The 18,655-nt window shown below is 38.3% G+C and overlaps 2 protein-coding genes across 20 annotated transcripts in view; one reads left to right on the top strand and one right to left on the bottom strand.

Annotated features, from left to right (window-relative positions):
* The window catches only part of LRRC17 (leucine rich repeat containing 17), a 30,784-nt gene extending 29,790 nt beyond the window's left edge, over positions 1 to 994 (top strand). For all 3 annotated transcript variants that reach the window (XM_032276392.1, XM_032276391.1, XM_032276393.1), the window contains one exon: positions 249 to 994. In XM_032276392.1, the coding sequence (XP_032132283.1) occupies positions 249 to 646 (398 nt within the window). In that variant the 3' untranslated portion in view covers positions 647 to 994. The remainder of the gene's footprint in view (positions 1 to 248) is intronic.
* FBXL13 (F-box and leucine rich repeat protein 13) overlaps positions 1 to 18,655 on the bottom strand; it is a 262,519-nt gene that overhangs the window by 173,916 nt on the left and 69,948 nt on the right. For all 17 annotated transcript variants that reach the window (XR_004268363.1, XM_032276371.1, XM_032276367.1 and 14 more), the window contains 2 exons: positions 16,846 to 16,941; positions 11,484 to 11,616 (listed from right to left, as the gene is read on the bottom strand). Coding sequence is in view for 16 of the 17 variants with exons in the window: in XM_032276371.1 (XP_032132262.1) it covers positions 11,484 to 11,616; positions 16,846 to 16,941 (229 nt within the window). In the remaining variant the exon portion in view is untranslated. The remainder of the gene's footprint in view (positions 1 to 11,483; positions 11,617 to 16,845; positions 16,942 to 18,655) is intronic.

Raw genomic sequence — 18,655 nt, 5'->3', positions numbered from 1 at the left:
TCATAAAGCTGACGAAAAGCCTATATAGTCTCCAAAAGGATTTAAAGACATTTCAAAGAGAGGAGAAAGTACTAACAGTTAAAAGTTTTCTAACGTAAGAGCTCTGGGAAAAAAGAAGGGAAGAGACATCTCTTTCTTTTCAAAGGGGAAAATTAAGCCTCTTTTTAAAATTTTTATTGGTCCTTAGGATATACCATGCAGTGTATTAACTCAATTACTCAGGCTCAATAAATATTTTCTGTTTCCAGCTGCTTTTTTAGGGCTTACACATTTAGAAGAATTAGATTTATCAAACAACAGTCTGCAAAACTTTGACTATGGCGTATTAGAAGACTTGTATTTTTTGAAACTCTTGTGGCTCAGAGATAACCCTTGGAGATGTGACTACAACATTCACTACCTCTACTACTGGTTAAAGCACCACTACAATGTTCATTTTAATGGCCTGGAATGCAAAACACCTGAAGAATACAAAGGGTGGTCTGTGGGAAAATACATTAGAAGCTACTATGAAGAATGCCCCAAAGACAAGTTACCAGCATATCCTGAGTCATTTGACCAGGACACAGAAGATGATGAATGGGAAAAAGTACATAGGGATCACACTGCAAAGAAGCAAAGTGTAAGAATTATTATATTGGGATAAGATAGAAATTTTTCTGATTGTAATTAGTTTTGTATTTTCCATACTGGTGTTAGAAAACATATGTTTACATTTTTGATTAACTGTGTTGCCTATTTATGCAGGGTTATCCAGCTAAAGGAAGCTTTCTTTAATGATGATAAGTATTATTGTTGACTCTTATAGTAATCAAGAGAATACTGACATCCTGCTTGCCTGTCCATTTGTGGAACAGCATCTGGTGATATGTAATTCCACACCAGTAACCTGCAGCAGCTGGGTCCTAATGATGGCATTAGACTTTCATAATGTCCTGTATAAATGCTTTTACTACTTTCTGAAAATAAAAAAAAAAAACTTGGTTCATTTTTACATGCCTTTTGATAGCTGTGCATACCTAAAGATGATCAAAATGATTTTATACAAAAAGTAGAGGGGTGGGTCATTCCCCACCCCTCTACTTTTTTTCAGTAAATCATCTTAAAATTTAAATAAATTTTCATTTCTGATTTCTGTACATTCCAAAATAAGGTCCTGGTACATCCAAATGCTCAACCACTTTTCACTAATCCTTGCAAAATACTGTCAAGCTAGATCTGAGAGAATTGTCACAAACAACAGATAGAGAATGTGAGAATTCTATTGGAAGCTAGGACCGTGATTAACAGCTGTAGATGGTGTGAAGCATGAGCCCTGAAGAGGTATAGACACCTGTGAATGTGAAAAGAGCATTTGTGTGTGTGTGTGTGTGTGTGTGTGTGTGTGTGTGTGTGTGTTTTAAGTAGAGTTCATATTGGGAATCCACCTGTCCATGAGAAAGGGCACTTCCTGCTAAGCTAGTATATCGAGAAACATAAAACAAAGAATGAAATTAGGATTTAGGGGCAGTATTTGGGATGAAGCCAGAACAAAAACTAGGAAATAATATGAGGCCACTGAGGGAGGAGGTGGTGCCCAAAAGAAGCCCCGTGATTTGGGTTTGCAGGTTAAAATGAGCTCACCACTAGATCACCAGCAAAAGAGGAAATCCATGGAGGATTTTAGACCCTGATCCCAACAGTTTGCATTTAAATAGTCATATTCTACGTAGAGAAAAAAATAAAGTGAAAAGAAATATATGCATGCCCTCAGTAAGATACTACTTTTTTCTTTTAATATACATTTTCCTTTCATACTGAGTTAATACATTTTCATTTCTTGTATCAAGGCATTCCTACAAAGTTTAGCAAATAACCACCTTATTTGATACTTGTGCAAACTCCCAAAGCATGGAAAACAGTATATAAAAATTAGTTTTAGGTACTTTTTTATTTTTCGAGATGGAGTGTCACTCTGCTGCCCAGGTTAGAGTGTGGTGGTCCAATCTCGGCTCACTGCAACCTTCTTCTCCCAGGTTCAATCAATTCTCCTGCCTCAACCTCCCAAATAGCTGGTATTACAGGCGCTCGCCACCATGCCTGGATAATTTTTGTATTTTTAGTAGAGACAAGGTTTCACCATGTTGATCAGCCTGGTCTTGAACTCCTGACTTCAAATGATCCTCCTGCCTCAGCCTCCCAAAGTGCTGGGATTACAGGCATAAGCACCACGCTTAGCCATGCACTTTTTAAGCACATGCTAGAGGCCGGTCACTGTGCTAAGAGCTTCACATATTCTACTTCTAATTCTCACAAAATCCCTCTGAGGTAGGTAATACTGTCTGCCTTTTATAGATGAGGAATCCAAGGTGGAGATTTTGGGTAACTTGGATAAAGTCACACAGCTGGCAAGTGGCAAGGCCAGGATTCAGATCCGCCTAAGCCCCTTCTGCTATGCAGGGCTGCAGAGCATTCTAAAAGTCACCCTTGTCTGTGGCTGCCTGGCACCAGAACTTCCAGAACCAAACCCCAAAGCAGAGCAAGTACCCAGGAAGGTGGGGGAGCACTCATGAGGGCAGTTGGCAGGAGAAATTTTTTTGTCTAAGATCTAAATAGATCTGTATTTATATATAGGAAACCAAGAGAGTGGGAACTGGAAGAACTGCCAGAGCTAATGCTTCAGTAAATAACTCTGGATTGTGAGGTCCTATTTTTATTTATTTATTATTATGATTATTTGAGACAGAATCTCACTCTGTCATCCAGGCTGGAGTGCAGTGGTACAATCTTGGCTCACTGTAGCCTTCACCTCCCAGGTTCAAGCAATTTTCCTGCCTCAACTCCCGGAGTAGCTGGGATTACAGTCGCCTGTCACCACACCTGGCTAATTTTTGTATTTTTAGTAGAGATGGGGTTTCGCCATGTTGGCCAAGCTGGTCTTTGTTGCCCAGGCTGGTCTCGAACTCCTGACCTCAGGTGATGCGCTCGACTCAGCCTCCCAAAGTGCTTGGATTACAGGCATGAGACACCATGCCCAGACTGAACCATGGGGTTCTAACCACTCTGCCCAGTGGTTTGGGTCAGAAGTAGACTTAGAGATATTACTTCTCCATGCAAATCCCTACATTCGTCACTATGAGGCATGGTAGCCAACTATTACATTTCAAATGTTACCAGAGAGATGTAACAAATTCATTTATTATTGTTCATGAGCCTCAGAGTGGACTTTTAAGGACATAGGACCTGAAAGAGCCAAGATTTGATGATGGGGAAAAGCCTGGTGTGACCTCCATCAGAGACAGGAGGATTACACTGGAGGCAAGAGGATTCTGGAATGAAATGAGATGAAATCTGATTCAGAGAAAGGGCCCAAGTTGTTCTTTGGTATAATTTTTAGACGCTAGTTAGGGATTTTATTGGTTGATTTTTATATTCAATTTAATCCCCAGGAATGCATGTGGAAATAAAGCTCCTGAACACATCAAAACAGAAACAAACACAGGCGATCCAAAGGTAAGTCAGTAGGCATTGCTAACATCTCTCAGGGTCAAGACTGAAGTGAATTTTTAAATCTTAAGATCTGCCCCTTTTCTACATCAATGTTAATACTTTTTCAGGGAAGTGTAGTTGATTTGTGATGGAATGAACAATTAGACACTTCCTCTTCCACCAATTTCTTACTTGATAGTTACTCTAATAACTTGCCTTTGGATGTCTCTTTTTTACGACAGACAATACAAGTTCATGGGGTTACAAAAATAAGTATACTTTATGGTAGTAAAAGATATGACTATCCTGAGATACACATATTTGAATTTATATATCACTTGGGTATTTGGACAAAATAAGTTTAAAAAAAATAAAACTTTCCTACTAGTCCTAAGATTCTCTGATTTTTGTGAAATAAACAAGATTTACTATGAATGGAGTCCCCTGAGTCCTCAGTAGGCTGTGACCTAATGTCTAGTTACATTTAAGAAAGAGAAAGAGAAAGATATTTAACATTGAGCAGCACTGCTTTTTCATTCACTTACCATTCCATCCTCTGGAGCCTACACCCTGGATCAATTTATGTCTGTTTCTGAGAAATCTGAGTCTCCTGCTCTGCAAATCGGATTTTTTTTTTTTTTTTTTTTTTTGAGATAAGAGTCTCCTTCTGTCACCCAGGCTGGAATGCAATGGCACCATTTTGGCTCACCACAACATCTACCTCCCAGGTTCAAGCAGTTCTCCTGCCTCAGCCTCCCAGGTAGCTAGGATTATAGGAGTCTACTACCACACCCAGCTAATTTTTGTATTTTTAGTAGAGACAGAGTTTCACCATATTGGCCAGGCTGGTCTCAAACTCCTGACCTTGAATGATCTGCCCACCTCGGCCTCCCAAAGTGCTGGATTACAGGCATGAGCCACTACGCCCAGCAGGTAATGAGGAGCTACTTGTCTAAATTCTGTAAACCTGTGCCCTCATCTGCCTTTTAAAGGCTGCTGCTGCTTTTTTTTTTTTTTTTTTTTAAACACGGAGTCTTGCTCTGTCACCCAAGCTGAAGTAAGGTGGCGTGATCTGAGCTCACTGTAATCTCCACCTCATGGGTTCAAGCAATTCTTATGCCTCAGCCTCCCAAGTAACTAGAACCACAGTCACACATTACCACACCTGGCTAATTTTTGCATTTTTAGTAAAGATAAGGTTTCATCATGTTGGCCAGGCTGGTCTCAAACTCTTGGCCTCAAGTGATCTGCCTGCTTTGGCCTCCCAAAGTACTGGGATTACAGGCATGAGCCACTGTGCCCAGCCTTAAATATCTTAACATAACATTCTACAGATAATTTTCTAAAGTTTTACTGGTATAAGGATTACAACTGTTGTGTTCAGTCAGCTAAACAGCCCAAAAGAGCAGCCAATACTTATCTTCAATCTAACAGTCAGAAAACCAAACTTCTTGCCAGAAAAGTGTGTAATTCTCGACACACCAATAGATGAACTGGTCTTAGCTGGGGTAGGGGGTTGGGGTAGGGTGGGAGAGACAATGGAAAAGCTAAAACAGCTCTGAGAATTATTTTTTAACTTTTATTTCAATTTCAGGAGTACATGTATAGGTTTGTTAGATAGGTAATTCGTGCCACAGGGGCTCATTGTATAGATTATTTAGTCACCCAGGTATTAAGCCTAGCAAGTGTTATTTTTCCTGATCCTCTCCCTCCTCTCACCCTCCAACCTCCAGTAAGTCCCAGTGTCCATCATTCCCCTCTATGTGTCCATGTGTTAGGAATGGTTTTTATCTTTGATATACTCAAGTTTGCTGGAATTAAAATGGGTTTGATTAAATAATTTTCAGTAAATTAAGAATATTACAAAGATGAGACAGACATTACATTTGCTTCCTTAAAAAAAATCAAGGTCTACTCAGGCTTGCATGCTCAGTTGTTTCTGTGGTGGAGACAACTGTACTAAGAAGAACACTTCAGATAAATACTAAATGAAATAAACTTTAAACAGATACAAAATATTAAAAATTTATAGAAAAAAAAGGTCTACAGGCTATCTTGACCTCAGATACAAATACAAACATATATGTCTTATGTATGTATCTCATATATAACATATATGAGATACATCATTATGTGATATAATAAACATATGGTCAATATGCCCAGTGCATAGTAATTCGACATAGGCATTTTCATTATCTGATCCTCTTTACTCTCTACACAAGTTACAACCTTAGGCTGTCCATTGCATCTTCACTCCAAACTTCCCAGTGTAGCTGGTGCCTAAGCATCAGGAAAAGTCTTTATGTGGAAGCAGGGAAAAATCTAAGGAAGGATATAGCTGTAAATACATATATTTAAAAAGAAGATAGATCAAGAGAATGAAAAGACAAGCCACATTGTAGGAGAAAATATTTGTCAAAAACACATCTGTAGGGCCGGGTGCGGTGGCTCATGCCTGTAATCCCAGCACTTTGGGAGGCCAAAGTGAGTGGATCACCTGAGGTCGGGAGTTCGAGACCAGACTGGCCAAACATGGTGAAATGCCATCTCTACTAAAAATACAAAAAATTAGCCAGGCATGGTGGCAAGTGCCTATAATCTCAGCTACTGGGGAGGCTGAGGCAGGAGAATCACTTGAAAATGGGAGGTGAAGGTTGTAGTGAGCCAAGATGGCGCCACTGCACTCCAGCCTGGGTGACAGAACAAGACTACATTAAAAAAAAAAAAAAAAAAAAAAAACCCACACATCTATAGTGATTTGCATGGAGAACTAATATCTCTAAGTTTCCACCTCTGACCCAAACCATTGGGCAGAATGGTTAAAACCTCACAATCCAGGCTGGGCACGGAGGCTTATGCCTATAATCCCAACACTTTGGGAGGCTGAGGCAGGCAGATCACTTGAGGTCGGGAGTTCAAGACCAGCTTGGTCAATATGGCGAAACACCATCTCTACAACTTTTTTCTTTTCTAATTAGCCAGGTGTGGCCACCTGTAGCCCTAGCTACTCAGGTGGCTGAGGTGGGAGGCTCACTTAAGCCCAGCAGGTTGGGACTGCAGTGAGCTGTGATCATGCCAGTGCACTCCAGCCTGGGCAACAGAGGGAGACCCTCTCTCCAAAAACAAAATATATATATATTGGAGTGGAGATAAGCAAAATAGAAAATAGAAAAACAATAGAGAACTAATAAAAATAAGATTTTTTTAAATATCCATATTTATAGTAGCATTATTCACAACACCTGAAAGATTAAAGCAACCTTAGTGTCTATTAATGGAAGAATGGATAAACAAGATGTGGTACATACATACAATAAAATATTAAACCCTGAAGACATTGTGCTAAGTGAAGTAAGCCAGGCACAAAAACAATTATTGTTTGATTTCACTTATGTAAGGCACCTAGAGTCATCAAATTCAGAGATGGAAAGTAGAATGGTGGTTGCCAGGATCTAGAAGGAGGAGGAAAAGAGGATTTAGTACTTAATGGGTACAGACTATCAGTTTTGTGAGATGAAAGTTCTGGAGATGGACAGTGATGATGGTGGCACAACAATGTGAATATACTTAATGCCACAGAACTGTACATACAAAAGTGGTTAAAATGGCAAGTTTTATTTTTATTTAGTTTTTTTTGAGACGATGTTTCGCTCTTATTGCCCAGGCTGGAGTGCAATGGCATGATCTCAGCCCACTGCAACCTCCACCTCCCAGGTTCAAGCGATTCTTCTGCCTCAGCCTCCTGAGTAGCTTGGATTACAGGCATGCGGCACCACACCCGGCTAATTTTGTATTTTTAGTAGAGATGGGGTTTCTCCACATTGATCAGGCTGGTCCTGAACTCCAGACCCCAGGTGATCTACCTGCCTTGGCCTCCCAAAGTGCTGGTATTACAGGCATGAGCCACTGCACCTGGCCATGTTATATGTATTTTTTACAATAATGAAAAGAGAACCAAACGGTTGTTTGAAATAATCGCAAACCTTTACCTAGACTGACCAGGAAAACAAGAGAGAAGACTAATATTACTTAAATTAAAAATGAAAGTGAGTACATTGGTACTGACTTTACAAGGAATAAAAAGGATCATAAGAGAATATTATGAACTGTTGTACCCCCCAAAATTAGATAGACTACATGGAACTGACAAATTTCTAGAAACACATAAACTACCAAAAGTCACTCAAGAAGAAACAGAAAATCTAAATAGATCTATGGTAAGTAATACAAAATCAGCAATCAAAAAACCTCCAACAAGGCCAGGTGCGGTGGCTCATGCCTATAATCCCAGCACTTTGGGAGGCTGGATCACTTGAGATCAAGAGTTCAAGACCAGCCTGGCCAACATGGTGAAAACCCATCTCTCCTCAAAATACAAAAATTAGCTGGGCATGGTGGCACATACCTGTAATCCCAGCTACTCAGGAGACTGAGGCAGGAGAATTACTTGAACCTGGAAGGCAGTGGATGCAATGAGCCAAGATCGTGCCACTGCACTCCAGCCTGGATGACAGAGCAAAACTCCATCTAAAAAAAGAAAAAGCCTCCAACAAATAGCCTAGGACCAGATGGCTTCATGGGCAAATTTTACCAAACATTTAAAGGCTAATAAACACCAATCCTCAAACTCTTCCCAAAAAATACAAGTAAAAAATACCTCCTACCTCATTCTATGAAGCCAATATTATCCTGATAAGAAAGCCAAAGACATCACAAGAAAGAAAAACTACAGCGTAATACTCCTTTTAAATATAGATGCAAAAATCCTTAACAAAATATTATCAAATAGAATCCAGCAGCATATTAAAAGGGTTATACACCATGATGTATGAACAAGTGAGACTGATCTCAGGAATCCAAGGGTGGTTCAACAGATAAAAATCAATTAATGTAATATATACAATATGAATAGAAGGAAGGAGGGGAAAACCATTTCAATTGACTCAGAAAACACATTTGACAAAATCTCCCATCACTCTTTTATAATAAGAACATTCAGCAAAGTAGGAACATATGGGAGCTTCCTCAATGAGCAATTGTGTAAAATAAAGAAATAAAAGGCAAAATGGGTATGAGTTTTCTTTTTGGGCTGATGAAAATGTTCTAGAATTAACTAGTGATGGTTGCTCAGCATTGTTAATATAATAAAAACCCCTGAACTGTACTCTTTAGAATGGTTAAAAAGGTGAATTTTATGTTACATAAAATGTATCTCAATAAACAAAAGCTTCTAGATAAGCATGCCTTGACATTTCTCAGAAACTCATTCCACTGTTCAACTACCATTCTTATCATGAAACTCTTAGGTCAAACTGAAACCCTGAATGTTACACCTTGAGTTCGTTTCCTTCCTTCTGAAAATGTAGATTCATTTAATCATATATTTTCTACGTATATTTCGTGTGTGTGTGTGTGTGTGTGTGTGTGTGTGTGTAATATGTGTGTATATACATATACTAATAGAAAAAGAGGGAGAGAGAGAGACAGACAAAAACAGAGACACAGAGAGGGCAAGTTTGGGTGGCTAACATTTTAAGGTTTATAATTATTTTATCAACTTTTTATTACCACAAACATAATAAATTAGTTAAAAATGGGAGACTGAGCACATGTTCAGTTTCTCTCTTCTGCCCAAAATCCAAGGATGATTTTTTTTTTTTTTTTCAAAAATGTACAACATGCCTGGAAGACAAAGAAAGAATGGCCTTGGTGGATCAGAAACTAATAGTTCCTAAAAATCCAAAGGCAGACGTGAACAGAATGAGGAACATGCAGGGCACGGCTGCTGTAAAAGTGAAAACCGAATTATATCCCCATACAGGATGAATCCCAGAAATTAAAAGATGTATTAATATTAACATTATTCTCATTAAAAATATGAAAAAGGAGCAATGAGCAAGACTCCTGCATATCCCTGCTACTTTTCAACATTGCAAAAAAGGTCCTAAGCAAAGTAATAAAATGAGAAAAAGAAAAAAGATATAAGAATAGGCATAAATGGAAATAAAACTGTCAATATTCCCAGATATGACAGTCTACTTAGAAAATCCAAGAGACTGGCCAGGCACAGTGGCTCACGCCTATAATCCCAGCACTTTGGGAGGCCGAGGTGGGCAGATCATGAGATCAGGAGCTCGAGACCAGCCTCACCAACACGGTGAAACCCTGTCTCTACTAAAAATACAAAAATTAGCTGGGCATGGTGGTAGGCACCCGTAAACCCAGCTACTCAGGAGGCTGAGCCAGGAGAATGGTTTGAATCCAGGAGGCGGAGTTTGTGATGAGCCGAGATCACGCCATTGCACTCCAGTCTAGGCAACAAGAGTGAAACTCTGTCTCGGAAAGGAAAAAGGAAAAAAGAAAGGAAAGGAAAGGAAAGAGGAGGAAAGGAAAGGAAAGGAAAAAGGAAAGGAAAGGAAAGGAAAGGAAGAAAATCCAAGAGAATCAATTGACAAACTATTAAAACCAAGAAGAGAGCTTAATACATGGTCAGATACATCATACAAAAAACTACAACTTTGTATAGCACCAGCAATAAGCAATCAGAATTATTACATTTTGTATAATTTATTTTTTCAATAAAAAATCTACAGACACAGTTGAAACTCCTTGTGCAGTTCTTCCCCATTCCATTAAACGCTCTCTGTCTACTTGCACAACCACTGTCTTGCATTTGGAGTTTTTTTCTCATGCATGCTTTTTATATGTCACTATATGTGTGTCCTTAAAAATCTATAATAATATATATTGTTTAAAATTATTTCAAAATAAAAGGTAAAAATATATATAATTTTGCAAATTGAAGTTATATACAATTGGTATTAGATTTTATATATAATATATATCTCTCTCATGCTACCTGATTTTACCCTTTAATATCTTTAGAATGTATCCAACTGGTATTTGCACATGTATATGACATTCTTTCTCGTTATCTGGAGTCAATATGAATGTATACTTTTTTTTGAATATATTGTTTTCTTCATTTCCAAAAATACATATGTGATAGAAAATACATCTCAAAGGATATATAGGTTAAAGACAAATATCACAATGGAAGTACAAAGCAGTCAGCTTGGAAAAAATTGGAAATAATCTCAATGTCCATCAAAAGGAAGTAGGTTAAATAAAGTATGTTACATCTATAATATAGAAAATAATTTTACAGTATTTAAAAATAATTTAGTGGGTCTATATGTACTGACATGGAAAAATTTTTCAGGACATAAAAGAAAATATAAAACAATATGACTCCTTTCATGTTAAAATTAAAATTGTGTATTTTTAATCACATATGTAGAAATTTATTTTAGAAAAACAGAAAACTAAAAACATTGGATGCCTTTGAGTAAGTGAATGGGTTTGAGGGAGGTGAAAAAAGATGGTTTTACTTGCCTTTGTTAGATTTTTAAAAATGAGAATCTGTTAAATATTTTTAGTAGAAAAATTGATGATCCATAAATACATAAATACTACACCTCAAAAGAGTAGTCAAGAGTAGAAAAAGAACCAGCCGTGTATGGTGGCTCACGCCTGTAATCCCAGCATTTTGGGAGGCAGAGGCGGGTGGATCACTTGAGGTCAGGAGTTCAAGGCTAGCCTGGCCAACATGCTGAAGTTTGGTCTCTACTAAAAACACCAAAAAATTATCTGGGCATGGTAGTGCATGCCGTAGTCCCAGCTACTCAGGAGGCCAAGGCATGAGAATTGTTTGAACCCAGGAGCCAGAGGTTGCAGTGAGCCAACATCATGCCACTGCACTGGGTGACAGAGTGAGACTCTGTCTTAAAAAAAAAAAAAAAAAAAAAAAAGAAGAGACAAAGAACCAACTCCTAGGGCACACAAAACAGTAAGAGCTATACTGTATTATACACTTTTAAAATAGTCTTATAATTGATAACCTTATGACCTAAAACTGTCACTGAAGTTTCCTTTTTATCTATGCTTTTCCATAAATTTGTTTAATTGTAATACAGGAAAGAAAGACAAATAGTTGTAATGAACATACTTACTGGCAGATCTGAAAGTTCTGGGTCGGAGAAGACAACCACGAAAATTCAAACGCAGTACATTTAAACGCCACCTTTGCAAAGTAGACACTATATATTTATCTGGAATCACATGTTTCACTGTGGAAAAATCAATCTAAAAAGAATAAACAAAATGCATTAAGAAACGAGAAAGTTCCCAAAAACAATTGCAACAAAAAGAATGATAGACAATGGGACCTAATTAAACTAAAGAGCTTCTGCACAGCAAAAGAAACTATCGATAGAGCAAACAGACAACCTACAGAATGAGGGAGAATATTTGCAAACTATGCAGCCAACAAAGGCCTAATATCCAGAATCTGTAGGGAACTTAAATCAACAAGCCAAAAACAAATAACCCCATAAAAATAGGTAAAGAACATCAAAAGACACTTCTCAAAAGAAGACATACAAGTGGCCAGGAAACAGATGAGAAAATGCTCCGCATCATTAATTAACATATAAATGCAAACTGACCCACAATGAGGCTGCGCACAGTGGCTCACACCTGCAATCCCAGCACTTTGGGAGGCCGAACAGGTGGATCACTTGAGGCCAGATGTTCAAGACCAGCCTGGCCAACATGGCGAAACCCTGTCTCTATTAGAAATACAAAAATTAGCCAGGCATGGTGGCGCATACCTGTAGTCCCAGCTACTTGGGAGGCTGAGGCACAAGAATTGCTTGAACCTGAGAGGTGGTGGTTGCAGCGAGCTGAGATCAGACCACTGCACTCCAGCCTGGATGACAGAGCAAAGACTGCCACAAAAAAAAAAAAAAAAAAAAAAAATCAGAAGGGCTATTATTAAAAAGTCATAAAACAACAGATGCTGGCAAAGCTGTGGAGAAAAGAGAACACTTATACACCATTGGGGGGAATGTAAATTAGTCTACCCACTGTGGAAAGCAGTCTGGAGATTTCTCAAAGAACTTAAAACAGAGCTACCATTCAACCCAGTAATCCCATTATTGGGTATACAGCCAAAGAAAAATAAATCATGCTACCAAAAAGACACATGCACTCATATGTTCATCTCTGTGTTATTCACAATAGCAAAGATGTGGAATCCCTTTTATTTAATCAATTGTAGATTGAATAAGGAAAAAGTGGTAGATATACACTATATAATACTACATAGCCATAAAAAAGAATGAAATTGTGTCCTTTGCAGCAATACGTAAGGAGCCGGAGGCCACCATCTCAAGCATTGATGCAGGAGCAGAAAACAAAATAATGCATGTTCTTACTTACAAGTGGAAGCTAAATATCGAGCATACATGAACATAAATATGGGAGCATATCTGCATATTTATGTGGACTACCAGAAGATGGGGGTGGTTTAGAAAAACTACCTATTGGGTACTATGCTCATTACCTGGGTGATGGGATATGTACCCCAAATCTTAGCATCACATAATATTCCCAGGTAACGAACCTGAGCATGTACCCCTTATATCTAAACTCAAAGTTGAAATTATTTGAAAAGAAATAAGACCTGTTTCATGTAAAAATTTAAAATATTTTGAAGTAAATCATCACATCACAGGCACCTGCCACCAAGCCTGACTAATTTCTGTATTTTTAGTAGAGATGGGGTTTCACAATGTTGACCAGGCTGGCCTCAAACTCCTGACCTCAAATGATCCGCCTGCTTGAGCCTCCTAAAGTGCTGGGATTACAGGCATGAGCCACTGCACCCAGCCAATTTTGTAATTATAAACAAATCAAATCTTTGCCTTAGCAATTCTACTAGGAATTTATCCTGCAGACATAACCATACATGTATACAACAAAACACTGAGAAACAGGATGTTCACCACAGGATTTTATTAACAGAAGATGGGAAACAACCTAAATGTCTTTTGCTAGAAGACAGATTAAATCAATTGAGGGGCTTCCATACAACAAAACAATGAACAAAAGCTGAATTCAGGGCAAAAAAGCATAACTCGGAAAGAGAAAATCTAAAGTAATAGAGTCAAAGTGTGCTACTCTCTGATTGGCTGTTTCAATTCAGGGACAAAATGCACAGTATCTAGAGGACTTACTGGACCTGAACTCTTTATGAATATTACTCGTTAATGCCAAGCGTTTTGTGAGAGTTGGGTTTTAGAGCTCAAGGTTATATCATTGTAAAAGAACCTGAAGAGGAGAAATTCTATGCTGCCAGTTATGGGAAAAGCAAATGGTAGACCTGGCATTCCCTCATAAATCATTGATAACTAAGAACAACCACTTTGTAGTCAGACAGATCCAAATTTGAATCCTACTCTAGCCATTTAACAACGATGGCTATGACTTAACTAAGGTTTAGTTTTCCTCATCTGTAAAATGGGAAAAATAACAGTGCCTAACTTGGGACGCTGCAGAGACAAACTGAGAAAATGCAAACTGAGATGCTACCGATGCAGTGTAGCATCTGACATACAGGAAGCATTCAATAAATATTAGCTACTATTATTACTTCAAAAAGACACGACAAAGCACAAAAAATATGGCATACAGAAATTTTAAAAAGCATGGAATAGAACTAAAATACACAACACATAAAGCATATTGACATATTTAGTGTGTCTTCATGCATGCAGAAACACAGTCACTCTGGCATTTTCTAATATGAACTCCTAGGCTGGCACTTATGTACTATTCTTGCAACAGCATTTTTTTTTTTTTCTGGAGACAGAGTTTTGTCTTATTGCCCAGGCTGGAGTGCAATGGTGCAATCTCAGCTCCACAACCTCTGCCTCCTGGGTTCAAGCGATTCTCCTGCCTCAGCCTCCCAAGTAGCTGGCATTACAGGCACATACCACCACGCCCAGCTAATTTTGTATTTTTCATAGAGACAGGGTTTTTCCATGTTGATCAGTCTGGTCTTGAACTCCCAACCTCAGGTGATCCGCCTGCCTTGGCCTCTCAAAGTGCTGGGATTACAGGCATGAGCCACCGTGCCTGGCTGCCACAGTACTATTTTTTAACCTGAAACATGTTTGTGTTTCTCATTCCAAAGAGACATTGGGTAGAGGACTCAGCCAACAATAAAAAATAAGCAAATAAGCGTATGTCCCAACAACTTTTCTTACCTATTTCTTGCAAGATACTTTAATCTCAACAAACATGGTCATTTACGCCATCAACCAATGTTTAGTGACAACATTTTCTCTGTTGTCTAAAGTCCAGTCAATAGCTAACTTCATGATCCCTCCTTATTACTAATGATTTAAGGACTGATGATATCATGTGCTCAGACTGACCTATGAATAGGGGGCCTGGAGCCATTTTGTAGAAGCTCTAAAACTTACTCAAAGAAACTAAAAGGACTTGAGAAGGCGTCAGGGGCTCTAGCTTCATAAGTTAACTCAACATCTTTACATCGCATCAGGACACCATCTCATTCTTGGCTGCACTGTTCTACTCCCACTCTATGCAACAATGGCAAGAAGAGAATTGATTTCATATTACCAAACCTACCTTAGCTAACAAATTAGGTGTTCCTGTATTAATTTTATTTTTAGTTTAAGGCAGTAATTCTCAAACTTCACCCTGTAACAGAATCATCTAGCGGGGTTGTTAAAACAGATTACTGTCTGCAGCCCTCAGAGTTTCTGACTCAGTAGGTCTGGGATGGGGCCTAGGAATTTGCACTTCCAGCAAGTTCTTGGGTGATGCTGATACCACTGGTCCCAGGACCACACTTTGAGAACCGCTGGCTTAAAGTAATAAATCTCTAAATTATGTTATAGATATTTGGGGATGTTGCTTTTTCCTTTGGAAAACCTAGAAAGAAAGAAAAAATGAATCTAAATGGTCTAGAGGAGAAAGAATATATATAACATTTAGATCAGGACATGTCTTGCAGAAGCTGGCAGGAGTCAGAAAAAGCCAACACTCCTGTCCAGAGACCTTAATGGGTAAAGACGGAGAATATTCGATTTTTATGGCTATATAGTATTCCATGGTATATATGTGCCACATTTTCCATGTCCAGTCTATCATCAATGGGCATTTGGGTTGGTTCCAAGTCTTTGCTATTGTAAACAGTGCCACCATGAGCATTCATGTGCATGTGTCCTTATAATAGAGCGATTTATAATCCTTTGACTATATACCCAGAAATGGGATTGCTGGGTCAAATGGAATTCCTAAAAAACAATGAGTTCATGTCCTTTGTAGGGACATGGATGAACCTGGAAACCATCATTCTCAGCAAACTGACACAAGAACAGAAAATCAAATACCGCATGTTCTCACTCATAGGTGGGTGTTGAACAATGAGAACACATGGACACAGGGAGGGGAGCATCACACAATGGAGTCTGTGGGGGGGAACTAGGGGAGGGACAGCACGGGGTAGGGAGTTGGGGAAGGATAACTGGGGAGAAATGCCAGATATAGGTGATGGGGAGGAAGGCAGCAAACCACACTGCCATGTATGTACCTATGCAACAATCTTGCATGTTCTTCACATGTACCCCAAGACCTAAAATGCAATATTATATATATATATATATATATATATATATAAAGACGGAGAATATTATAAGCACATGGCAATGAGGAACAAAGCCAGGGTAGGAAGCTAAGCTGTTTTATGTTCAGCAAATTTCTCTTTCCACAACTGTATATTGCTCCTTCCTCTTATTTCTGCTTTTGTGAGAGTTCAAATGTGGCACAATTATAACAAGCATTTTTAGCACAAACAATAGCTTTATTCAAAAGGTAATGAGAAACTGCCTGTTCACAGGCAACTGGATGTTCGAAAACTTAAACTTCTGGCTAACAACATTAGCAATATTAAGATATCAATGTTATTGTTTATCAATCAGCCCTGACCACTCCAAAAACCTCTGCTCTTGCCAATTTTTATACCATCATCCAGGTACACTAAGTTCATCCTTATAATCCTCTTTTTAATGGAACTAACCCTTCCAAAAATTATGAGTTATGTAAAGGCCATTGCACACCTCATACTCTAAACATCTTTCCCATAGTCATGGACTCAATATATAGTCTGCGCTCATGAAAAGGAAGCAGGCATACAATAAATAATAAAACCAGAATGGGGTACAAACTATCCAATAAAATGGAGCTTTGTTTCAATCCAAAAATGACATTCATTTATATCTACCATTTACATTTTAAAATACTAATGATGTATCTCTTAAAATAGCATTATTATCTTTTTTATCTCTTCTCCCAGGCTTGTGCCTGGACAAAAGAAACCAAATTCACTTGCTGCTAGTGACCACAGAGCAGGGAAGAAGGTATACCCACAACAGTTGCTTTACAACAGTCCACTCTCCTTTAAGAACTAGTGTAAAGACAGTTCAGTTAGTATCTACTTACAGCATTCCACAGTGAGCTTAGCTGTGTCATCAACATCCAGGCACGATTAACTTGACCACATATTATAACATCTTTTAAACTGAGGTAGAAGAAAATCTAAACACAAAGAAAAATACACAATTTTGAAAAAATGTGAACTTTGATGTAACTTGTCCACTTACCTTCTGTGTGTGTCGAGTGCATACATGTATTAACAATGGTAACATAATCCATCCATACTTTGCTAATAGCAAGAGTTTAGGTGCCAGAATTTCACCTGAAGGCAGGAATTTTATCTAAAGTACAGGAACTTATCTGCTGACTCGTTTTATATAATGTAATCCTTTTAATTAATAGTTGCAGAAGGATGGTAAGAAAGATAAACATGTTTGTTTTATTTTTTGAAGGAAGATAGAATTCTGCTATAAAACTAACGATTTCCATAAATAGTCATTGGTACATAGAAGGCAATCAATATTGTTTGCTGAACTGAACTGCATTCCTTCTAAAGATATAGGATTCCTCGAAGAAGGAAAAAAACGGATTTCTGGAAAGAGCAATAAACACATTTTGGCTTCTACTTCTGGAAATGTGGTAGACCAAAAAAACAGGAAATCCTTCCAGTACAAAACATCAGTAAATGCTCAAAGAAACATTTATTAAAAAAAAAAAAAAAAAAAAAAAAAATCCAGTTGTCAAGAAAGTAAAACAAACATGCAAAGATCCAATTCTTGTAAACCCAGACTGATAATAAGGTGCTTCATGCTATAGTTGCTTGGGAGGGAAGAACAGTAGAGATGGTTGCTGTCTTTCATAATAAAATGGATGCAGATTTTACTGGCCATGCAGACATAAGAAAGTCACCAGGCCTGTACAGAGATGGTATAGTCATGCTCTGCATAATGACGTTTCAGTCAATGATGGGCTGCATGTATGACAGTGGCCCCATAAGATCATAGTGGTGCTGAAAATTCTCTATTGTCTAGTGACATCATAGCCATTTTAACATCATAGCATAACTAATTAATTTTTAAATAAATTTAGTGTAACCTAAGTGTACATTGTTTATAAAGTATAATATACTCTATCTGTAGTAGTGTACAATAATATCCTAGTCCTTCACATTCACTCATCACTCACTCACTGACTCAATCAGAGTAACTTCTAGTCCTCCACTGATAAGTGCCCTATATAAGTGTACCAATTTTAATGTTTTATACCATATTTTTACTGTATATTTTCTATGTTTAGATACATAAATACTTACCATTGTGTTACAATTGCCTACAATATTTAGTACAATAACATGCTATACAGTCCTGCAGTCTAGGAGCAATAGGCTATACCACACAGCCCAGGTATATACTATATTATACCATTTAGGTTTTGTAGCATGCTCTATGATGTTGACACAATGACAAAATCACCCTAAGACACACTTCTCAAAAGGTATTCCCACCAGTAAGCAATGCATGGCTGTAATTGTAACTGAGTCGGAAAAAAAGAGAGAGACAGAAATCCAGGATTATGAAACAGAAATCTGGCCAGGTGCAGTGGCTCATGCCTATAATCTCAGCACTTTGGGAGGCTGAGGTGGGCAGATCAGAAGGTCAGGAGTTTGAGACCAGTTTGACCAACATGGTGAAACCCCATCTCTACTAAAAATACAAAAATTATCTGGGCATGGTGGCGTGCGCCACCATGGTGGCATGGGTGGTTCCCAGCTACTCAGGAGGCTGAGACAGGAGAATCGCTTGAACCCAAGAAGCAGAGGTTGCAGTGAGCTGAGATCGCACCACTGCACTCCAGCCTGGGACACACAGAGACTCTG

The sequence above is a fragment of the Sapajus apella genome, unplaced genomic scaffold (assembly GCF_009761245.1).
Source record: "Sapajus apella isolate SASKATOON/1434 unplaced genomic scaffold, GSC_monkey_1.0 scaffold7, whole genome shotgun sequence".
NCBI classification, from domain to species: Eukaryota; Metazoa; Chordata; class Mammalia; order Primates; family Cebidae; genus Sapajus; species Sapajus apella.
The sequence above is the reverse complement of the archived record's forward strand: the minus strand, read 5'-3'. Positions and strand labels throughout refer to the sequence as shown.